Source organism: Telmatherina bonti (genome assembly GCF_933228915.1).
Source record: "Telmatherina bonti genome assembly, chromosome: 13".
Taxonomy (NCBI): Eukaryota; Metazoa; Chordata; class Actinopteri; order Atheriniformes; family Telmatherinidae; genus Telmatherina; species Telmatherina bonti.
The window spans coordinates 36,327,625-36,352,441 of NC_136611.1; the positions used below are offsets into that span (position 1 = coordinate 36,327,625).

At 46.5% G+C, this 24,817-nt stretch overlaps 2 protein-coding genes across 2 annotated transcripts in view; both read right to left on the reverse strand.

The window, feature by feature from the left end:
• Positions 1-10,086, reverse strand: part of adam9a (ADAM metallopeptidase domain 9a) — a 45,492-nt gene extending 35,406 nt beyond the window's left edge. Inside the window, exon 1 of the mRNA XM_079250992.1 lies at positions 9,715-10,086. Coding sequence (XP_079107118.1) covers positions 9,715-9,796 — 82 coding nt within the window. The 5' untranslated portion in view covers positions 9,797-10,086. The remainder of the gene's footprint in view (positions 1-9,714) is intronic.
• Positions 10,087-14,718: 4,632 nt separating this feature from the next.
• ercc6l (excision repair cross-complementation group 6-like) lies at positions 14,719-22,769 on the reverse strand (the record flags this gene model as incomplete). The annotated part of the gene is made up of 2 exons (XM_079251747.1): positions 20,697-22,769; positions 14,719-16,395 (listed from the first exon to the last, which is right to left on the reverse strand). The coding sequence occupies exons 1-2, from the start codon at positions 22,596-22,598 to the stop codon at positions 14,719-14,721; spliced, it is 3,579 nt and encodes a 1,192-aa protein (XP_079107873.1). The 5' UTR covers positions 22,599-22,769.
• Between the last annotated feature and the right edge of the window lie 2,048 nt (positions 22,770-24,817).

Consider the following 24,817-nt stretch of genomic DNA (forward strand, 5'->3'; position numbering starts at 1 on the left):
AATCGGAGAAATGACATGAAGTTTTCTTGTGTCTGAACCTTGGACAGAGCTGCATCATATCAGCAGGTCTTCCATCTTGGATTGACTTCCGGCCATTTCTCCAGGCCAGAGCAGCGTTGCGTCCAACGTGCACGTATGTTCCAGCTCCATTGATCCACATTGCCCTGCTTGTAGTTCGCTTCCTGTCTCTGAGCTACATTTGCAGGCTGTTTATTCAGAGTTTGTTTGTGTATCTCCAGCCAACTGAACCAACCTTTCAGACAGGCCCAAGTCCCTCCAGATTCCAGCTCCTCATGCAGAAGGTCATGATCAGCCATCATGTCCATTGTGTGCAGATGTCCCAGACAGTCCAGCTGAGGCGTCTGCACCGCATCGCAAACCGACCGTTTCCTTCCACAGCTAGTCAGCCGGGCCTCTGCGTCGGTCTGCTCCCTCATCCAGGAGTAGAAACGCAGATGAACCAGGTGAGAAGGATACCTGGTCCTGGACACCTGGCTGAGGATGGTTTCCAGGTAAACCCCTCTGGGAGGAGGCCCCGGGGAAGACCCAGGACTGCTGCCTCCATGACAGACACGGGACGAGTGGATCTACATGGTTCTGGATCAGAGTGTGTTTTGGTCGGTGTGTTTCTGCAGACAGGCTGGTCTCACCAGCAGCACAGCGGTGTGTTTTACGTCATATCTCTCATATAAAGATAAAACAATCCCATCAGATCCCTGCATGGACACGCGCTGACGTCCCCACACAGAGACACACTGTCCGTTTGTCTCCATCTGTTCACAACACAGCAGATAATGTGGTCACCAACGTGTAGGAGTTCTCTCTGTAACCACGGCAACGGCAAACGACCTTTCCCGCCTGCAGCCAGAGTCACGTGACCACCTGGCAGCGTCCATCAGCCGTCTCTGCTGAGCGGGAGGAAGACGGGAGGGAGTCTCAGAGTGGTCCGGTCAGAGTCCAGACCCCATCCGGACTGACTGGAATGTGAGGAGACCAGGTTGGTGGACATCAGCACCGCCATGAAGGCAGCGGAGCGCCAGCATCAGACCCCCGGCATCAGACCCCCGGCATCAGACCCTCGGCATCAGACCCCCGGTATCAGACCCTCGGCATCAGACCCCCGGCATCAGACCCTCGGCATCAGACCCTCCGGCATCAGACCCCCGGCATCAGACCCTCGGCATCAGACCCCCGGCATCAGACCCCCGGCATCAGACCCTCGGCATCAGACCCCCGGCATCAGACCCTCGGCATCAGACCCCCGGCATCAGACCCTCGGCATCAGACCCCCGGCATCAGACCCTCGGCATCAGACCCTCGGCATCAGACCCTCGGCATCAGACCCCGGACTCTTCCATGAAGGACAATAAAGTGTTCGGACATTAGAGGAGAAAACATGTCTCTGTTTACCCCCCGTTCTTCCTAAACCTCCAGCTGTCGGGATCCTCCACGTCCCAGAAGCCTGCTGGACCAATGCTGCTGGTAAAACTGGTGAAACTGGGGAATCTGTAAAAACTGGTGAAACTGGGGGAATTGGTGAAACTGCGGAAATTGGTGAAACTGGTTAAACTGGGGGAACTGGTGAATCTGTAAAAACTGGTGAAACTGGGGGAATTGGTGAAACTGGGGGAATTGGTGAAACTGGTTAAACTGGGGGAACTGGTGAATCTGTAAAAACTGGTGAAACTGGGGGAATTGGTGAAACTGGGGGAATTGGTGAAACTGCGGAAATTGGTGAAACTGGTTAAACTGGGGGAACTGGTGAATCTGGGGAAACTAGTGAAACTGGGGAAATTGGGGGAACTGGGGAAACTGGGGGAACTGGTGAAACTGGGGGAACTGGTGAAACTGGAAGAACTGGTGAAACTGGAAAAACTGGTGAAACTGGGGGAACTGGGGGAACTGGGGAAATTGGGGAACTGGGGAAAGAGGGGGAATTGGTGAAACTGGGGGAACTGGGGAAACTGGGGGAACTGGTGAATCTGGGGAAACTGGTGAAACTGGGGGACCTGGTGAAACTGGTGAAACTAGGGGAACTGGGGGAACTGGGGGAACTGGTGAAACTGGAAAAACTGGTGAAACTGGGGGAACTGGGGGAACTGGGGAAATTGGGGAACTGGGGAAAGAGGGGGAATTGGTGAAACTGGGGGAACTGGGGAAACTGGGGGAACTGGAAGAACTGGTGAAACTGGGGGAACTGGTGAATCTGGGGAAACTGGTGAAACTGGGGGACCTGGTGAAACTGGTGAAACTAGGGGAACTGGGGGAACAGGTGAAACTGGGGGAACTGGGGAAATTGGGGGAACTGGGGAAACTCGGGGAACCGGTGAAACTGGTGAAACTGGGGGAACTATGTAAACTGGGGGAACTGGGGAAACTGGTGAAACTGGTGGAACTAGGGGAACTGGTGACACTGGTGAAACTGGGGGAATTGTGACACTGGGGGAACTGGTGAAACTGGGGGACACTGGTCCTACAGGACCAGGATTGGGGATCCTGCCCTGCAGGTCTGACACTTGAGTGAAAATCTCTTAACCTGATCCTGACAGACCTGTTCAGAGTCGCCTGACGTTCTCCTTCTTTAACGTTTTGGCTTGGGTTTTATCAGCAGAATGAAGGCGGTTCTGGTTGGGTTTTATCAGCAGAATGAAGGCGGTTCTGGTTGGGTTTTATCAGCAGAATGAAGGCGGTTCTGGTTGGGTTTTATCAGCAGAATGAAGGCGGTTCTGGTTGGGTTTTATCAGCAGAATGAAGGCGGTTCTGGTTGGGTTTTATCAGCAGAATGAAGGCGGTTCTGGTTGGGTTTTATCAGCAGAATGAAGGCGGTTCTGGTTGGGTTTTATCAGCAGAATGAAGGCGGTTCTGGTTGGGTTTTATCAGCAGAATGAAGGCGGTTCTGGTTGGGTTTTATCAGCAGAATGAAGGCGGTTCTGGTTGGGTTATATCAGCAGAATGAAGGCGGTTCTGGTTGGGTTTTATCAGCAGAATGAAGGCGGTTCTGGTTGGGTTTTCGGTTCCTCTTACTGGACATCAGGAATGAAAACACAGAAAAGCAGCAGGGCTGCTTCACAGGCAGGACAGGACATGCAGAGGATCGTTTCCCTGCTCCGGGCTTCCAACCGGAGCTCCTTCAGCAGCACAGGGAGGAAACCTGCAGCTCAGTTTAACGTGCATGAAACCACGTGCACATGCTCTCTTCACAGTAAAGTGCACGTCCGGCTCCGAGCTGCGACTCCGGAAAAGCAGAAGTTCAGAGTTTCTGCTCTGAACGGAGAAAAGACACAAAGTGAGTCATGATTCAGGGAAACGTTGGGCTTCCAGTAAACCATCAGACTCATTCAGCAGCATCGTATGTGTGTCTCAGTGTGTGAAGGAACATAACACACAACTTCTGTTCACGTCTGTTTTAACTCAATTATCCCAACACACACACACACACACACACACACAAAGAGAGTTTATTTCTTCACTGCTGAAACACTCGGCTCCGAGCCGGCAGCAGCAACACTAAGCTGCTTAACGCACGACCTGCAGCAACGAGCTGCGTACGCGCACACACACACACACACACACACACACACACACACACAGCGCTGACTCAGAGTGGGTGTGACGGCCTGAAATCAGCCTCACATCCACCAGACGTCACCTGAAGCTGCATTTCCGTTGTCAGGAAGAACGACACCAACAGCGTTTGTTTCTTTTAATCAATACAAATTAATATCAGAATTATAGATATTCTGTGTAATTATTGTGTAATATTTACTACAAGGACAACATATGAATAAAAATCATGAACATAAAAACTCGAAACGTCTTCACCTCTACGACCAATCAGGCATTGTCTTTGTCCCGCCTCTTCTCTGAGATCTCCCCAGTCAGTAAAAGTCAGTCTGATGTTGACTCTGGTCCAGTTTGTCTTTAACCCTTTCATGCACAGTGGTCACTATAGTGGGCAGCTATTTACTTGTAAATAGCTGCCCACTATTTTCTTGCATATTTTCTTGCATAATTACTATTTTCTTGCATAATTATGAACGAGGATGGTCCATCCATCCATCTTCATGCCGCTTATCCGGGGTCGGGTCGCGGGGGCAGCAGCCTAAGCAGGGAAGCCCAGACTTCCCTCTCCCCAGCCACATTTGCCAACTCTGCGGGGGGATCCCGAGGCGTTCCCAGGCCAGCCGAGAGATATAATCCTTCCAGCGTGTCCTGGGTCTTCCCCGGGGTCTCCTCCCAGAGGGACGTGCCTGGAACACCTCACCAGGGAGGCCCAGGAGGCATCCTGACCAGATGCCCGAGCCACCTCAACTGGTTCCTCTCGATGCGGAGGAGCAGCGGCTCTACTCTGATCCCCTCCCGGATGACCGAGCTCCTCACCCTTTCTCTAAGGGAGAGCCCGGCCACCCTGCGGAGGAAACTCATTTCAGCCGCCTGTATACGAGATCTCGTTCTTTCGGTCACGACCCACAGCTCATGACCATAGGTGAGGGTGGGAACGTAGATCGACTGGTAAATGGAGAGCTTCACCTTCTGGCTCAGCTCCTTCTTCACCACAACAGACCGGCGCAGAGTCCGCATTACTGCAGACGCTACACCGATCCGTCTGTCGATCTCGCGCTCCATCCTTCCCTCACTCGTGAACAAGACCCCGAGATATTTAAACTCCTCCACTCGAGGCAGGACCTGACCCCCGACCCGGAGAGGGCAATCCACCCTATTCCGGCTGAGGACCATGGTCTCAGATTTGGAGGTGCTGATTCTCATCCCAGCCGTTTCACACTCGGCAGCGAATCGCTCAAGTGAGAGCTGGAGATCACGACCAGATGAAGCCAACAGGACCACGTCACCTGCAAAAAGCAGGGACCCAATCCTGAGGCCACCAAGTCGGATCCCCTCAACACCTCGGCTGCACCTAGAAATTCTGGCCATATAAGTTATGAACAGAATCGGTGATAAAGGGCAGCCTTGGCGGAGTCCAACCCTCACCGGAAACGAATCCGACTTACTACCGGCAATGTGGACCAAGCTCTGACACCTGTCATACAGGGACCGGACAGCCCGTACAAGGGGGTCCGGTACCCCATACTCCCGGAGTACCCCCCACAGGAGCCCCCGGGGGACACGGTCGAATGCCTTCTCCAGGTCCACAAAACACATGTAGACTGGTTGGGCAAACTCCCATGCCCCCCCCAGGACCCCAGAGAGGGTATAGAGCTGGTCCACTGTTCCGCGACCAGGACGAAAACCACACTGCTCCTCCTCAATCCGGGATTCGACTATCCGGCGGACCCTCCTCTCCAGGACCCCTGAATAGACCTTACCAGGGAGGCTGAGGAGTGTGATTCCCCTGTAATTGGAACACACCCTCCGGTCCCCCTTCTTAAAAAGGGGAACCACCACCCCAGTCTGCCAATCCAGCGGTACTGCCCCCGATGTCCACGCGATGCTGCAGAGGCGTGTCAGCCAGGACAGCCCCATAGCAACGAGGATGGTATTTTTGTAAATAAAACACTTCAGTGGATGTTAGTGAGTCATCCAACACATCACTGAAGAACCAATACACGATATAAGTAAACATACATTTATTATTATTATTATTATTATTATTATTATTATTAATATATTATTATATAGTTATTTTATATATTATATATGTATACATTTATATACATATATATTTACATAGATACATGTGATACATTGTTTTTATGCAAGTTTTCCTTTGCAATAAATAGGAAAAGAAAAAAGCAATATTCTATCAAATATTTACATCATATAATTCTGATTATGTATTATTTCACAGATAATAGAACAAATTAAAATATATCATAAATCATGATCAATTCAAAATATCACTAGTAAAACAAAAAAGTATCATTGCATATTTCTGTAGAGGTAAAATACTGTATTTAAAGATATGTTGCATTGTGTTTTTTATTCATTCATGCATGAAAGGGTTAAAATCTGAAAGTTACACAAACGTGTCTTCAGTAAAACATAATATATGATTATTACTGGAACTATTTTCATTGCAGTATTATGTGCTAAATATATTGCACCATGATGCACACTTTAAAAAAGTGCTGCTTGAAGAAGAAAAGCTCGGAAACTTTTGTTTTCCAAACCTTTTGAATATGAGCTGTGTTTTAACAACAAATAATATCCTGAAACTCTCACCTAAACGTTGCTGTAATAAAAACTGCTTCCTTCTGAACTCAGAGGGAAGTAAATCCTACCATCAGGTGTGTTTTCCCGCCGGAACAGACTGGAAACGCAGGGCTATAACCACACATCTTCAGTCATGTAAAGTCAGTCTTTAATCTTTACACCTTCCAGATAAAGGAAGTGGTTTTACAGAGTTTTCTTTCCAGGTGTGGACAGGGTGCAAACTGGGTGGAAAACACCAAACTAAATCTGATGTCATCCATCAAATAAACAGTTTCTGGATGATTATTACGTCCTTCCCTGGTTTACAATCAGCTGAACCAGAATACGTCATGTTGCCACAGCCGACCCAAACGTCTCTTAGCGGCTAGGCAACAGGCGGCTGTGCAGACTGCATTGTGTGTGTTAACAGAGCGGATGTGTGTCGATCAGATCACAAAGATTTAAGGTGGAATTTGACCCAGATCTCAGTAAACTCGCTTCATTCTGACGGAGGTTAAAGCCTTTCTCAGCAGGGAGCTCTACAGGGCTGCAGACATGCAGGAAACGCTGCTTATCAGTACATCCATCACGGTTACTGATCAGTTTTGTGGCGCTACATCATTTCTCACATTTCTGGTGGTCTTATTTAAAATGCTGAGCTAACATCAGGAGCAGCCGCATTCAGGAAGAACCCACAGAGGCAACACATCAGGATGTCCACACCTACAGACATTTCAACAGGTTGCCGAGCAACGTGACGCAGAGACGTGATGTCAGATGAACAAGCGGGGACTGATGGACCTCCGGATGTCTGTGTGAACTGTTTGTTCAGGAGGTCTGGAGCCACAGTCTCAGAACCAGGTCTGGTTTTGAGTCTGGGCTAAAACCCGACCTCAGCCTGAGAAAAGGTATTCAGTCACTGATGCTGTCAAACTTCCCGTCTTTATCTTTGGTCACATAGGAAGAAAAGCTGATGGTGAGTTCAGATGAAGTTAAAATGATGTATGAATGACGTCAAGTCCTCCTTTAGGAACTGTTGTTCTTATAACCTGATGGCACCTGAATGCATCGCAGTCTGAATGATCCACCTGCTGATCCGATCTGACACTGCTGGACTCAGTAGCACCAAGACACCCCTCCTCCGGTTTACAGCCAAATAACCAGCCGGTAAACCCTCTTCCTCTGGGTTTACAGCCAAATAACCAGCCGGTAAACCCTCTTCCTCTGGGTTTACAGCCAAATAACCAGCCGGTAAACCCTCTTCCTCTGGGTTTACAGCCAAATAACCAGCCGGTAAACCCTCTTCCTCCGGTTTACAGCTAATAACCAGCCGGTAAACCCTCTTCCTCCGGTTTACAGCTAATAACCAGCCGGTAAACCCTCTTCCTCCAGTTTACAGCCTATAACCAGCCGGTAAACCCTCTTCCTCCGGGTTGACAGCCTATAACCAGCCGGTAAACCCTCTTCCTCTGGGTTTACAGCCAAATAACCAGCCGGTAAACCCTCTTCCTCCGGGTTGACAGCCAATAACCAGCCGGTAAACCCTCTTCCTCCGGTTTACAGCTAATAACCAGCCGGTAAACCCTCTTCCTCTGGGTTTACAGCCAAATAACCAGCCGGTAAACCCTCTTCCTCCGGTTTACAGCTAATAACCAGCCGGTAAACCCTCTTCCTCCGGTTTACAGCTAATAACCAGCCGGTAAACCCTCTTCCTCCGGGTTGACAGCCTATAACCAGCCGGTAAACCCTCTTCCTCTGGGTTTACAGCCAATAACCAGCCGGTAAACCCTCTTCCTCCGGGTTGACAGCCAATAACCAGCCGGTAAACCCTCTTCCTCTGGGTTTACAGCCAAATAACCAGCCGGTAAACCCTCTTCCTCCGGTTTACAGCTAATAACCAGCCGGTAAACCCTCTTCCTCTGGGTTTACAGCCAAATAACCAGCCGGTAAACCCTCTTCCTCCGGTTTACAGCTAATAACCAGCCGGTAAACCCTCTTCCTCCAGTTTACAGCCAATAACCAGCCGGTAAACCCTCTTCCTCCGGGTTGACAGCCTATAACCAGCCGGTAAACCCTGTTTCTCCGGGTTGACAGCCTATAACCATCCGGTAAACCCTGTTTCTCCGGGTTGACAGCCTATAACCAGCCGGTAAACCCTGTTTCTCCGGGTTGACAGCCTATAACCAGCCGGTAAACCCTGTTTCTCCGGGTTGACAGCCTATAACCATCCGGTAAACCCTGTTTCTCCGGGTTGACAGCCTATAACCAGCCGGTAAACCCTGTTTCTCCGGGTTGACAGCCTATAACCATCCGGTAAACCCTGTTTCTCTGGGTTGACAGCCTATAACCAGCCGGTAGACCCTGTTTCTCCGGGTTGACAGCCTATAACCAGCCGGTAAACCCTGTTTCTCTGGGTTGACAGCCTATAACCAGCCGGTAAACCCTCTTCCTCCGGGTTGACAGCCTATAACCAGCCGGTAAACCCTCTTCCTCCGGGTTGACAGCCTATAACCATCCGGTAAACCCTGTTTCTCTGGGTTGACAGCCTATAACCAGCCGGTAAACCCTGTTTCTCCGGGTTGACAGCCTATAACCAGCCGTAAACCCTCTTCCTCCGGGTTGACAGCCTATAACCAGCCGTAAACCCTCTTCCTCCGGTTTACAGCTAATAACCAGCCGGTAAACCCTCTTCCTCCAGTTTACAGCCAATAACCAGCCGGTAAACCCTCTTCCTCCGGGTTGACAGCCTATAACCAGCCGGTAAACCCTGTTTCTCCGGGTTGACAGCCTATAACCAGCCGGTAAACCCTGTTTCTCCGGGTTGACAGCCTATAACCAGCCGTAAACCCTGTTTCTCCGGGTTGACAGCCTATAACCAGTCGGTAAACCCTGTTTCTCTGGGTTGACAGCCTATAACCAGCCGGTAAACCCTCTTCCTCCGGGTTGACAGCCTATAACCAGCCGGTAAACCCTGTTTCTCCGGGTTGACAGCCTATAACCAGCCGGTAAACCCTGTTTCTCTGGGTTGACAGCCTATAACCAGCCGGTAAACCCTGTTTCTCCGGGTTGACAGCCTATAACCAGCCGTAAACCCTCTTCCTCCGGGTTGGCAGCCTATAACCAGCCGGTAAACCCTCTTCCTCCGGGTTGACAGCCTATAACCAGCCGGTAAACCCTCTTCCTCCGGGTTGACAGCCTGACCTGCAGCTTTTCTTCTGACAGACATTGTGATCTGTAACCATCATGTTGGGGGAAACCGATTAGTTGATACTGAATGTCATGAAGAACCAGAACATCATGGTTTCCCGTTCAGACAGCAGGTAAACATCATCATCCTCACCTCCACGCTGGACAGACTGCAACAGTAACACATGGAGACGTTGTTACGTAGACTGAAGAAGACATAAGTCACAGCTGAAGTCACCACAGATGGATTTCAGGCCCTGCAGCACATAAACAGCGACCCGACCTAAAAGTACCGACCCGGAACCAGGAAAGTCCGCTAGCGCCGCCCCGGTCCAACAAAGTACACAAACCTCCCTCCTCATCCTCAATCCTCCTCACCTCTGCAGTCATAGTTTCCACTGAGCAGCAGGAGGAGGCAGCAGACTTCCAGCAGCTCCGCTCCTCTTCCCATCATCATCATCTTCTTCTTCTTGTCTAAATTCCCCGCAGCTCAGTCCTCCTCTTCAACTCTTCCTCTTATCTGCACTTTGTAATGTTCCTCCCAGTCCGTCCCCCCTTCAGAGCCTCACACCAAACACCCAACCGAGCTTTTCTTCCTCGGCCGAGCCATTCCAGCCCGTCCCAGCTGAAGATCCACCGACACCAGCTGTTTGTCCGGACCGGGTCCAAACTGTGCCCGGAACCGAACCTGCGCCGAACGTCTGTAGGACTGGGTCCTGCTGAAGTATAGTCCGTCCTCCGTCAGCGGCAGAGATTTCTCTCCTTGGAGCTCAAGCAGTCAAAGCGGCAGAGTTACACCTACCTCCGGGGTGGCCCTTCAAAATAAGAGCAGAAAAAGCAAAACGAAATTTCCGTAAAATAAAATAAAATAAAATAAACAACATACTTCACATAAACACACTGAAATAAACAGCTGTTTTTTTTTTTTCATGAGAGAGCCTCCCTCGGTGGGCGGTTCCTACCATCACCATCTTGGCAGGGACATGCGTGTCGTCGCGCCCGGTAAATACAAATATGGGCAAAGAGGTGGAGCTGAGAGGGGGGCTGTGAGCGTCATGGTGGATGATTGACATCGAGCCAACTCCGAGCTTTCTGTAGCTAAGGGCTAACTGAGCTAACCCGGAGATAAATCAAATCAAATCAAATCAAACTTTATTTCTTGAGCACTTTTCATGCCTCAGGCAACACAAAGTGCTTTACAGGATAAAATGAAGTCATAAGGATTAAAACAAACAGTGGATAAAAAGGCATTTCAAAATAATCGACACAAGCTCTTTCCACACACTCACACACACACACACACAAGGACAAAGAGCAAAGAACCCCCCCCACACACACACACACCCACCCACCCACACCCACATAACAGGAGCTAACCAGCTAACGGAGGTAAGCGGGCTAAAGCTAGGTCACGTTCTTAACCGGTTAAAAACCGCGGTTGTTCTACGTTCTTCTGACTTAAAGCGGAACATTGGGTACCTGTCAATCAAAAGGACACGCCCCTAAATATGACAACTTTCGAGATTAAATTACTTTTAAATGGGCGAGTTGAAAGAAAATTCACTCCCCCCACAGTTGTCATGAAGGTAAACATGAACTATTAAAATTAAAATTGATTTTTGAACCAGGCTGTAAACATTTTTATTTCTGCTGTGAAGTTGGTCTTTTTAACATGGGAGTCTATGGCGATTTGCTTTGTTTTGCAGCCCCTAGTGGATGAAGGGAGAACTGCAGTTTTATGCACTTCTGCATAGGCTTCACTTTTAACCACCGGAGGCTCCGTCCATCTTTCATATGCGGTCTAAGGGTGCAGCATACAGAAAATGTGAAAAGTTGAACACACATTGTATCATGAATGCAGGACATTTCAGTCAAATTATGTCATGGTAATTTCTTCATTTCAGACAGTTATCACAAGAAAAACTAACAACAGTAATGGGAATATCACATCTATCTATCTATCTATCTATCTATCTATCTATCTATCTATCTATCTATCTATCTATCTATCTATCTATCTATCTATCTATCTATCTATCTATCTATCTATCTATCTTCTCTGGCCAACCAAAAGTTAATGATCCTTAAGTAATTTAACTAACGTCTCCAGCATACAACGTGTTACAGTACTTTCACTTTCCACATGCTTCATTACATGCATTCAGACTTTAATATCTGACAGTAAACCAGGACAGATCAATCAGTGGAAACTTCAGCCTGGTCCTGCTGGAAGCTGGATGCTGCAGGAGGACCTCTCGTATGCTGATCTGGATCTGGGAGGGGCTTACACAGCGCTTCCTGGTGGTACAGAGTAAACTTAGTGTTTAGTGTTTTCACGTTCATCCATCCATCATCCTTACCGCTTAGTCCGATGAAGGGTAGGGTTGTCACCCGTCCCGTAAAATACGGAATCGTCCTTTGATTGACAGACAGACGTTGCATCCCGGATTGAACCAATACGGGACGCACTTTGTTCCGTATTTTCATAACTTTCCAGCAGCTATACATGTCAGCCACACACATCAACACTCGATCTAAAAACAATTAACTAAATAAAACAAAGAAAACACAACAGCCAGCAAAAAAGTTCTTTCCTGCAGAATCTGCGCAGGTGCAGGTTGCCTAGAGACAGACATGACTCATGCACGCTCCTCAGAAGACGCGCGCCTTCTAAAAAGTTAAACTGATCCTGGTTCTCTACCTCCTGAAAATAAAAAAAACACATGTAAAACAGACGTGAAGAGATGCGGCTTCGGCGTCAGTGAGGATGTTTATAAGTCAGACTGTACAACGTGTCAGAAACTCTTCAGTCGCGCACGGTGGACAGTGTGATAGCTAACAGCACCAGGAGAGCAGGATCATTTATTTATATTCCGTAGGCATATAATTTCAATTTTATTAACCAACATAAATATCATATATAACCATTAAAAACGTATTTTCAATGGATGAAAATGTAATAAATCCACATATATGTATATATATATATATATATATAGCCTAGCTATAGGGAAATGTTTTTTTTTTAAATGCATATCCTGCATTAAAATGTTCAGAGCTTTATGTTTTTCAGTTCATTTTTAAGGAAACTGTAGAAAGTGATCATTCGATAAATGAGCCCCCCTTTTTTTTTATTAGAGTTGTAACACGGTAATGACATGGGTTCAAGTCATGAAGCAGCAAACAGAAACAGTCCAATATGTAGGATTAAACAACGAGGAGCCGCATTTCACGTCACGACACCGGGCATGACGTCGTCTTCCCCATGGTCCCACACTGTAAATATTTTATAACAAACGTTTATTTATGTTCCTTTTTTTCATTTTATTGTTGTCAAGTCGCGCGTTTCTCTCATTCACCTGTCAAAAATCAGCTGATCTGAACCAGCTGATGAACGCGTTGCTATGGTAACGACCGTCACGGGATGATAAGACAGTAACTGAACTTGTCCATCTATTAGTGACCACGGTATAGATGATATGACTTTGTCATTCCATTCCTCCCTTTTTACTGGATGCAAGTGAAGTTACACAGGTGTTATTTTATGTAAAGTTCAGTGCTGCACACGACACACAGAGATCTCCTTTAAGGTTAATTAATTACACAATAGCAAAGAATTGTGCATATGGCACTTTATTATATAAAGTATTTTCCCCATGTTAGTAGAGATCCTTGTAATCACAGCTTTATGTTGTTTAATTAGCAAAACTTTATAACCAACAATGCTGAAAGGTGGCAGCCCTAGTCGCCTATCCCAGCAGTAAGGCAGGGACACCCTGGACAGCTCACCAGTCCATCGCAGGGCAGTGTTTTCACGTTACTCACCAAACTCTCCAACTTCACCAAAAACAGTTGCTAGACTTGGTGAAAGTTGCTTTTTCTGGGAATAATGGTGCTAAAGGGGTCTGAAATTAGCTAAATTTAGCACCAAAGTTTGGTAACTTAGCTGAGCTGTGACGTATGTATCAGACTGTACCGGTTATCCTTTTTAACATGTTAATCTTTTGTAATCAATTCATCCTATTTACCGTGTCCCACCTCTAACTATCTGTCTGTGATCATCTGTTTTACTGTAGCCTAATGTGTGTTTGAAGTGATTACATTGTTGTATGTGTGTGTTGGTGGTTCATACCTTTAATATCTAAAGAAAATGTATTTTATATAACCTGGTGTCTTTGTTTTCCATTTAAAAACAAAATAAAAGCATCTGTGTGCAGTCTGTTTTTGTTTCACCACAGAACTGTAGTAAAAACGGGATTAGGTTTTATTTTGACATCAGGACGTTTACACCGGAAGTCATTTTATTTTTTAATCACGTCACTAAACTAATCCCAAACTGAAAAAAAAAAAGTTAGAACTGCGCAGGCGCAGCTAACCGCAGTGCAGTGATTTAAATCTAACGTCTCCCTCTGAGGGTCTCCGCCCCCCCCCTGAACCTTCCGGGAGATTCTGACACAGAATCAAACGCCCTGCCTGAAAAGAAACGCTTTGGTGGAAAGCTGTGATGCGTTCAGGTGCCTGATGTAGACACCAAGAAAAGGACAGGAAATTGAAGGCTGATAAAACTTATGAAGATGCAGAAAATGAATAATATTTATTTATTTAGGAGGAAGGGCTTAGAAGAGAAAGTTTTCATGGACAGATACATCCTGTAAAGAAAGAAAACCTTGTAAATAAAATGTGAAGTTTGCTTTTCTTGTTTTGACTTGTTTCCAGGTCCGTTTAGCTCCAACAGGGTTGGTGTGAAATCATGACGATGTTTAGAATATTTCATCTCATCAGGTTACAACCAACAGCTATGTTCTGATGACTTTTTAGGGAAAACTTTGCTTTGTGATTAAGCAATACTTCATTACAAAGCCTGTGATTAATTCATTACATTTTTTAAATTGAGACCCATCGATAATATATTTATACATTTCTACTTTTATCTGATCGTACACCGCTACATCATCTGGTTTAATATGGTGCATTCCAGTGGACTCGTAATTTCTAGCATTCAAGTAGCAGACGGCTTGTGTGTTTGTATTTATAGTCTTTATTCTTTACTTAAAACCTAATTTTTTTTACATAAAAGTCAATAAATTCAGGTGTTTTAAGGATTAAACATGTTAATAGTTAAATACACAGTAAACCATGAACATGAGCTTCCTGGCAGACAAGCGGCTCATTTGAATGAAATCTGTTCTGGTCCCACACTGAACAGTCAGACAGCAGCTGGGAGGATGCTGGAAAGATTAATGTACAGAAACTGCAGATTTATCAACCAGAGGGAATGTGGACCAGTTTACAACCAACTTCATGCCGAACACAGATTTACGGTTTAACGTCGTTCACCCCAGACGGAGCAGCGAGGTGGCGTCGGAGCGGCGTGGGAACTGGTCACGGTCTGTGACTCAGCTGCCGGTACAGCTGGATGGTCATGAACTGAACTTCAGGATCTCCTGGTCTGATGTCGATGGCTCTCAGGAACAGGTCCAGGGCCTGGTCCAGCTTGGCCTGGTTGTAGCACGCTTTGCCTCTGCTGACCAGAGACTCGTAGCCGTCGGCGCTCAGCTCCACGCCGGCCGCCACGGTGCACGGCTCCACCCGCTCCCCAGGAGCCAGCTCCGGGTCGCCGCTCCACTCCTCCAGGCTGACGCTCATGTTCTGCTCCTCCTCCTCCTCAGTCTCCTTGTTGCTTCCCATGTCCTCCTCCTCCTCCTCCTCCTCCTCCTCGGTCTCCTTGTTGCTTCCCATGTCCTCCTCCTCCTCCTCCTCAGTCTCCTTGTTGCTTCCCATGTCCTCCTCCTCCTCCTCGGTCTCCTTGTTGCTTCCCATGTCCTCCTCCTCCTCCTCCTCAGTCTCCTCGGTCTCCTTGTTGCTTCCCATGTCCTCCTCCTCCTCCTCAACCTCCTTGTTGATCCCCATGTCCTCCTCCTCCTCCTCCTCAGTCTCCTTGTTGCTTCCCGTGTCCGTCTCCTCCTCCTCAGCCTCCTTGTTGATCCCCATGTCCTCCTCCTCCTCCTCAGCCTCCTTGTTGATCCCCATGTCCTGCTCCTCCTCCTCCTCCTCAGCCTCCTTGTTTATCCCCATGTCCTGCTCCTCCTCCTCCTCGGTCTCCGTGCGGCTCCCCGTCTCCTCCTCCTCCTCCAGGTCGTCCATGACGGACAGGACGATGGATCGGCGGGAGCCCACAGAAGCATTTGCTCCCAGACTCCTTCTGGACCGCTGATGAGGGGAACCAGAAGCTGCTGATTTAGGTGTGGAGGCTCCGAGCACCTGGAAGGAGTTGTTGAGTTGACTCTTCAGCTCCTCCTCCTCTTCCTCACTGTCATAAATCACTGCAGCTCTCTTCTTCCTGGTGACCACCACGGATTCGTTCATGGACTGGTCCGTGTCTGCGGCCCGCCAGCCGTTGATGGTTTGTCTGCACAGACTCTCTGACAGAGACTTGCTGACGTCAAAGCTGCTCTTCATCTGAAGCTGAGACAGCAGCTTCTGCTCCTCTTCCTCAGTCTCTGCGTCCTCCTCAGCATCTTCTCTGCTGTCCTCCAGCTGTAAGTTGAAGTCTCCATGTAAGGAGTCCAGCTCAGAGTTCCTTCTAGAGGTTTCTGTTCTGCAGCTCCCGCTGGACTGCTGCAGGACAGAAAGTCTTCTGTCCTCAGATGGTGGGACCAGATTCAGGTCCATTTCATGGTGGGAGCTTCCGTTTAGCCTCTCCATGTTGTCTCCTGCTGTAACGTGAAGCAGACTGTCTTCATGTCCTGAACACTCAGCAACCTGAGACGTCTCAGATTTGTCCAGCAGTCCTCCAGCAGGGACATCAGCAGACTCTGCGTCCTGCTGAAGGGACGACTCAGCAGTCAGATCTATAAAACTCTGACTCTGGTTCTGCTGGATGTTCTCTCCAGAACTAGACTGGTCCAAATCCACCACAACAGGTGACAAGTTGTCAACAGGGAGATGTGACGGACTTGTCTTCAGATGTCCTGGTTTCCTCTCTCTGCTGCCTGTTTCTGCTGGTTGTCTCAGCCAGGCGGGTTCAGTGCTGGACGCCATGCTCTCTGCCAGCTGCGTCTGCACAGAAGAAAAAACACAGATGTCTCACAGAAGAATGAACTCAACACCTGGATTTTCAGTATGTATATATTATATATTCATATATTCACATAACAAAGCTAAATGTGGCGTCTATATGGCTAAGCTAGTAGCAGAGGTACTGTGTGCACCTGTGTAATTGGCATATCAGGAAACTGTGCTCTTACAAAAGTTCCGCAATTAAGTGCATTATTTTTTTTAACCTGCTAAATGTTTCTGTAATTAATTATTCCTAATTTAGACATCCCACTCCTAATAAAAAATAAATGTTTAAATAAAAAGCTAAAATAAGTTCAATAAAGAAGATAGTCTTCTTCTTACATTTTCATTCTGTATATTTCTGTATAAAAAGTGTATATTTCCATTCTAGATTGCACCGTCTGATGGCAGCAAATTATAGTAGCTCTGACTTGCTATCTTGATCTTTTAAAGTACAAACTCTTCTCACATAGATATTAGCTCAAATTAGGTCTTTGTTTTCTGAGGATTCCATGCCGGTTCAGAGGGTGTGCTGCAAGGAAGATTTTTCTGCATATTTTTGCTCTTTCAAGACTTGCTATGATAAGTCTCCATGGCAAGGAAAGACTTGTTTACAATCGAAATCAACTGATTAAACTCTCCCAAATCAGGATTATCAGTGAAACAACACGTCAAACCCCGATGGAGTTGAAAAAGAGAAGAGAATGCAGAGCAGGAGTGAGACAGAGGAGAAAGTGATGGAGATTTAAACCATTTCTACCAACCGTCCTCATTGGTAATGTGAGATCGCTAGCTAACAAAATGGATGAGCTCGAGATGCTAACAAGGTCTCAGAAAGAATACAGAGAGTGCAGTATTATGTGCTTCCAGGTGGATACCTCCACAACCACCTGGATCTATGACTACCTCACAAACAGACCCCAGTTTGTGAGACTGAAAGGTTGTGTGTCTGAGATGGAGGTCAGCAGCACTGGTGCACCACAAGGAACTGTACTCTGGCCATTCCTCTTCACTCTGTACACCTCAGACTTCCAGTACAACTCTGAGTCCTGTCATCTGCAGAAATACTCTGATGACTCTGCAGTTGTGGGGTGTATCAGGGATGGACAAGAAGCAGAGTACAGAGAACTGGTCAGTCAGTTTGTTAAATGGTGCGGTGACAATCATCTCATATTAAATAGCAGCAAAACAAAAGAGATGATTGTTGACTTCAGGAGGAAGAAGAATAAACAAAGCACTGTTTCCATCCTGGGAGAGGAGGTGGAGGTGGTGGAGGAATACAAGTATCTTGGAGTTCAGCTGGACAACAAACTGGACTGGAAATGCAACACTGACTACATCTACAAGAAAGGTCAGAGCAGACTGTACTTCTTAAGGAAGCTGAGATGGTTTAACGTCTGCACCAAGATGTTGCATATCTTCTATAAGTCTGTTGTGGAGAGTGCAGTCAGCTTTGCAGCATCTGCTGGGGTAGTAGCATCAGAACCAGAGACTTGAAGAGAATCAACAAACTGATCCAGAAAGCTGCTTCTGTGCTTGGAGTAACTCTGGAGCCGCTGGAGCTGATTGTCCAAAGAAGAATGCTGCACAAGCTGATGAAGATGATGGAGGATTCTTCACACCCTCTCCACAACACAGTGATGAAACAACAAAGTGTGTTCAGTGAGAGGCTTCTTCAGGTCCGATGTAAGACTGAAAGATACAGAAGATCATTCCTGCCAGCAGCCATCAGCCTCCGGAACAACACCTCCTCTAGTTATTATTATATACTATAATATTGAGTTTCCCTTTGAGATTAATGAAGTATTTTTCATTTAATTTCTCAGTTACTGCAGAAAGTGAAGTAGTATGCTCGTGTTGAGCTGCTACTTCACATTTATAATAAAAATAGCGGTGAAACTGGTACTTATGTAGTTTTTACAAGTTACGACTGAAACGACGAGAAGCAGGGGGTCAACTTTGTTTATTTCCGGTATACGTCATACGTCACGTGCACCCTCTGTCTAATCAGAACCCTTCCCAACCCGCCGCTCTAAAGAGGAATTAAGTCAGGACAAGTTTCATGTAAACATTCATTTGGAATTATTATTTTCATGTAAACTCGTGGGAGAATGCGTTAATTCAGAATTATTATTATTAACTGTACCCAACGAATGTATCTCCAGTAAAATAATGATTTATTTTACATATATCTGCTTAGTTTTACCGTTGTACTAAATAAAAGGTTTCAAAACTGATTCCGCTTCGTATCTTTCTTACATAACCTACTTATCAGGCGAGCTGTTGCAGCAGGCTGGATCACCCAACAAATGCAAGCTGCAACAGCATACACAACATTATTTTAATTTATTATGTTGTGTTGCTGCAGAATCGTCCATGTCTGCATGTCAATGCCCTGTAAAAATGATCCAGTCCAACACCCCAACTCTTCTTGCTGCCACATCTTTTGCAATACACACACTTTCTGTTGTGGTTCGAGTGTGGAGGGGCTTGCTGACAGCATGCCTGGGTCTGTGTTTGTGATTGGTTGAGAGGAGGTAATGACTGCAGCGTTAAGCTATATGATAATTCCCTTCATTTACCATAGCTTGAGTTTTCTCGTTGATCTTTTTAACCAACTTATTTCTGTTCTATCGCACCACACATCCATCGAACATTCAGTCAGTCATTTCACCATTTCAGGGTCGCGGGGAAGCTGGAGCATATCAGAGCGGACATTGGGCGAGAAGCAGGGGTAAATCCTGGACATGTCGTCAGTCCATCACAGAGAGACACACAACTGTTCACTCACTCACTCCTGGGTACAATTTAGAGTAAACTACTAACCTGACATGGATGTGGGAGGAAGTACTTTGAGAGAACATGGAAACGCCACACAGAAAGGCCACTGTTCAAGCCTCCCTCCGAACCGAGGCTCGAACCAGCGAGTTGGCTGTGAAGCCACTACGCCACTGTGAAATTATTGTCCAACCCCACTCCAGTCCTCAGATCTCCGCCCCCCATCTGGCCGCTGCCAAAACATCAGACTTACAAAGCTGCCATATATCTATTGACTTGGGCCAGGTGTGTTACTCATTTGCACTCCTGCTCTCAGCGAAGGCGGACGCTTCTATCTGCGCTCCTGTTTCCTCCCCTCCCTCCCACTCTGGCCTGCGACTTTGTCCTGTCTGACTCAGAGCCTCTTTTTACATCTCTTTAGTCTTTACTCAAATTTACATCATGGATCTGATCAGCTGGTCTCTCAACGCAATTAATCAAATTTTCTAAACCTGAAGATCGGGAACCCGCATGTGCTGAGGGGACGCTTCCGGCTGGATACGTTCAGGACTCATGGGCCAGATGGAGACCGATGTGTCTGGCGGTTCTGTCCTCTGAGGACGTGGAGGATGTTTACATCTTTGGATTATTGGTGATCGGGATTCTACTGATTGGCGCTGGTGGAGTTCTGATCTACCTCAAGAACTGTGAGATTCTGGCAACAACTGGCAGGCTGCCTGAATTCTGTAATGGTATGTGCCGGGCTAGCAGTGCACAGACTCTTGTGTTGACCGGACTCGACCGTAAACAGGATACCAGTCTGGCCCATACTGGTCATTTGGCCGTGCTCCCAGAGCTGGTCCGCAGAATCAACAACAACATGGAGAAGATGTCTGCTAGGATCGGTGGAAATTGACCCCCCCATTCGGCTGTTTGGAGCTGCCTGCCTGAGACCTGCTATGGACTCAAGGATGAGGGCAAACTGTTTTCCTCGCCTGGAACCCAAACAACAATCATATCTGGATTCAGCTTCCCAGAGGGCTTGGGCCGACGCAACCCCCCCCCTGAGAATGGAAGAAGAGATGTTCATAGATGCTCTGTCCCCCTCCTCATTCACCCCCGGTCCCTTCCCACCTGATTCACCACCTTCCTGGACTTTTGTGTCTCTGTCTGAGTTTGTGCTTCAGCGTATGAGGTTTTTTTCTCTGTCTCTTCGGACTGCGTCATCTAGTGGCGTGGCCCGGAGTTACATGACCTTTTTTTCCCTCAATCCCCCATGATCCTAATGTATCTCTGTTCTTACCTGTTATAAGGCGGCGCCGGTAAAACTGGCTGCATGGCCTGAGCTTAAGCTTGGTTTTGTATTATTCTTTTGTTATTAATGTTACAGGTCTGTATGACAAACCTTGGACGAGCTAGCTTGAACCTTGAATTTCCCCTCAGGGTTGAATAAAATATCTTTGATTTGATTGATTGATTGATTATATTTCATACAGATATTATCAGCTCTATATACGCAACTCGACACTTTGGGTTTGACCCACCTGCAGCTCGGACTCGGCCTTCATCCGTTCCTGAGCCTTTTGGACCCGCCCCTCGATGTAGTGGTGCTCCTCCTGGTTTTCAAGGGCCTCGTCATGGTTGACGTCCAGGGAGAACATGAGGTCATGATCGGAGATCCCAAACATGTCCATGGTGTGGAGGTGGGCGATGTGTTCATCCAGTTCTGGGTCGGTCCGTCGGTGTCTGGAGTGCATCGCTTGCAGCTGCAGCTGTGTGGATGAGGACCTTGTGTCCTCCAGGGTGAAGAGTTCCCTCAGTTCTTGCCTGCTGAAGTAGCGAAACGGGTTCTTCTTGTCTCCTGTGTTCTGTCTGATGAGGGAGTCTTTGAAGACCTGTCTCCTGTAGATCTTCTCCTCCACTGTGCCGCAGGTGATCAGTCGGTAGATGATGACGTTTTCAGTCTGTCCAATGCGGTACGCCCTGTCAACAGCCTGGGCATCTGTTGCCGGGTTCCAGCTGGGATCGTAGATGACTACTCTGTTTGCAGCCGTCAAGGTGATGCCCACACCACCGACCTGAGTGGTGAGGAGGAAGACGGAGTAACGTTTATCCTTCTGAAAGAGAGAGATGAGCCTCTCTCGCTCAGTAATCTGTGTTACTGTTCCATCCAGTCTCAACACTTTAAAGCCTCTGTTGCCGAGGATACGCTGGAGGATGTCCAGTACCTTCCTGTAATGAGCGAAGACGAGTGTGCGGTGGCCTTCCTCTCTGAGCCTTTCCAGGAGCGCCAGCAGAAAGACCAGTTTTCCTGACTCTGATATCAAGGCGTCATCGGGAACGTTAGCGATGCTGTTCGTGTCGGACTCGGTGGTCTCACTCTGCGAGTCTGATGTTCCATTTTCCTCCAAGCCTAACTTTGCTATGGCCCCGGCAGAAAGAAGTCTTGGGTGGTCGCACAACTTTTTCAGGATGCTCAATTCAGCAAGAGGTGACCTGGTGGTCAGGAGCAGCTCTTTGATGTGGTCCAAGCCAATGAACTGCCTGTAAATGTCCTCCTGAATGCTGCTCAGGTAAGTCCAGACAATCAGATCGTTCTTTCGTGTCAGCTTGGGCATAACAGCCCTCGAGTCTGCTGGGTCACTCTGGACCTTAATGTCCTTGTTATCCGAGTGTTCCTCTCTGCCTGCCAACTTCTTTTTCTGCACTTCTGATTTAGTCCTACGAAGGAAGTAGGGCTTTATTAACGTCATGAGGTTTTCAGACATCCGTGACCCAAGAGCCTTTTCTCCTGGGGTGGCATCCTTCTCCCTGGCCCGGGTGATGGGGTTCTCATACTCTGCTTTGAAAGTCTTTGCTGTCCCCAGGAGAGCACCTTGGCAAGCAAAGTCAAACAGAGTCCACATTTCCCTCAGGTTGTTCTGGACCGGAGTTCCTGTCAGCAGGATTCTGTTCCTTGAAGGGATGGCGTAGGCGCTTTTAGCCGTTTTAGTCGACGTGTTTTTGATTTTGTGTGCCTCATCCAGGATTACGTAATCCCAGCAGAACTCCTTGCCCTGGTATGAGGACAACTGCTGCCAGTTGTTCATCAGCATGGTGTACGTGGTGATGATGACGCCACTTCTTCTCTGAACTTTCTCTAAATTCCTGCTCCTTTCTGCCTTGCTGGTGCCATGAAACTCCTTCACCCTCATGCCAGGAGTCCACTTGGCGAACTCCTTGGTCCAGTTTGTGATGAGGGATGTTGGCATTATAAGCAACGTATGTTTTATCAGCTCGTTGTCATACATGCCAGAGAGAAAGGATATAACTTGGATGGTTTTGCCCAACCCCATGTCGTCAGCAAGAATCCCCCCTTTACGAGCATCTCTGTAGAGACCGTAGAGAAAGGAGACTCCATCTCTCTGATAGTCGTACAGTTTGTCGTGCAGTTCTCTAAACAGCATTAAGCCGCTGTTATTCACATTGACAAACTCATCATCTTCATCGTCCTCATCATTCTGAGCCAGGAGTTCTTCAATTTTCTTTATCCTGCTCTGTAATTTTGGAGTCTGGTGGATGTTGTATGCTAATTTGAAAAGCTTCAAGGCTTTCTGAATATTCCCCTCTTTGGCGACATCTTTAGCATCTGCAATCAACCTGAACAAGATCAGGACAAAAAGTTAGTGGCTTGTTGGTTCAGCTTTAGAATAAAGTCCAGTTTAGACCAGAAACTCGTGTTTGTTGTGGAAAATGAGAACAGTTCCTGCTTCTGCTGAAGCAGTAAAGCAAATAAAGCTCAAGTTCAGTATCTGGACAGACAAAAGAGAACATTTACTGTTTACTTTTGAAAACGTCAGTCTTAACGGCAATTTTTGGGGAAAAACTTAACAAAATCAACTTTTTCTTCAGACTAATCAATTAACTGAAAACGTGAGGAGAGCAGAAGTTCAGGTTGCCACCATCACATGTTGGAAGTCAGAGATAGCTAGATGTTTTCCTGCTTTCTAAAGTAATGTTCAAAAATAGTTTTATGATGGCTTTTCCAGAAAGAAGCCCCCCTAACCCAGGTACAGGACCAGGTAGAAGTTCTGTAGCCTTTACACTTGTTCTCCAGAGAAATCCAGACTTAATAAGCAAGATTTATTTATTCTGCGTAGCAGAGGAGAGTCACATTTAGTTTACTTTGTCTCTAGATTATTTTATGTTGGCATCTAAAGACTTTTATAAACATGCTTGTGTGCTTTTACACATTTTTAATGTAGAAAAAGTCATTTATGCAGAATAATTGCAATAATAATAAAATGATTATTAATGATAATAATCACACTCAGAAAATCTATAATCATGACATTCTAGTCTGGAGTTTGTGATGTTAACATTCAATTTCTTTTTTTTTCTCTTCTTCAAATGATAGAAATCCATTATAAGCATGTTCACTGTGACTAAATTTGCTTTAAACCTCTTTGCCAAGTTCGTTAAGATTCATCTTTTTTAAAATAGAAAGGAGAGGGACATGATCTGAAATAAATATAATCATTTTTACTGTGTAAAAAAGGTAAGGTCTCCACTAAGTTATTGAGTGAGTCCTTTAGTTATGGCGCCGCTTACATTTAAAGTTGCGTGCAATTAAAACAAGCAATAACATGATTATTCTACATTTTAATAAAAAAACAAAAAAAACAAACAAACTGTGTTTAATACCTGTTGTATTTTGCCATTTTGTCCTCCTCATCAATGGACAAAGACCTGCCAAAACAAACTTGACGTTAGAAAGGGAAGACTCCAACACAGTCCAGTTCCACAAACATCTTCTGCTGATTGCATCAAACAAACCAGAAATTATTAAAACAAACTATACTGGAAACCAGCTTGGATACGACCAGATGACTCTGGTAAATGTACTCATTTAGTCAAGAATTGTCCGAGTCCTGCAAAGGACTGTACATGTTTTTATTCTCAGTCTGTCATAAAAGTTTATTTTATGAGGTATATCAGGGGCAACGTGAGTTTCACTCTGTCCACCTGAACACTTGAAACAAGATGTCTCCATGTTGCTCCATCATCCAGCCAGGTAACACTGTCCCACTAGCTGCAGTAAGGCCAGAAACAACCCAAACACCTACGTTTTTCATTACTTCCAGTTCCCACAAAGTTACTTCTGACTAAAAATATACTCATCTTTACCTTCCTGAACAAACTGTGGCCATAACGGTTGGTTAACCTTTATATTATGTTAAGGGTCAATTAGACCCATTTCAGTTTTTGTGATGAACAAACTACTGGTTAACCTTTCTTTTTCTTCATGAAAATTTGTGACTTTTCCTCTTCTGGGCTCATGAACTATTGAGTGAAATGTGGAGACTTTGATGTGTAGTCGAGCATCTGTGCAGTTTTGTATACAAACATGATGTTGGGGGTCATTTTGACCCAGAACTTTAGTGTGGGTTAGTTGCTCATTAGAGTAAAAAAATGTCTCTTTAATGTACTTAATTTTGATTGCTTATTTACGTTTTTAATGCTTTAGAATAGACATTCCTACACAGACACCCAGGTGTGTCTTGAGGATAAACTTTCTCACCCTTGTACTGCAGGTCTGTGGAATGAAGATCTTTCCAGCAACAATTATACTGGAGACATTTGACATAAAATCTCAAGTCATCTGAATTGACAAGCGCAACACCAG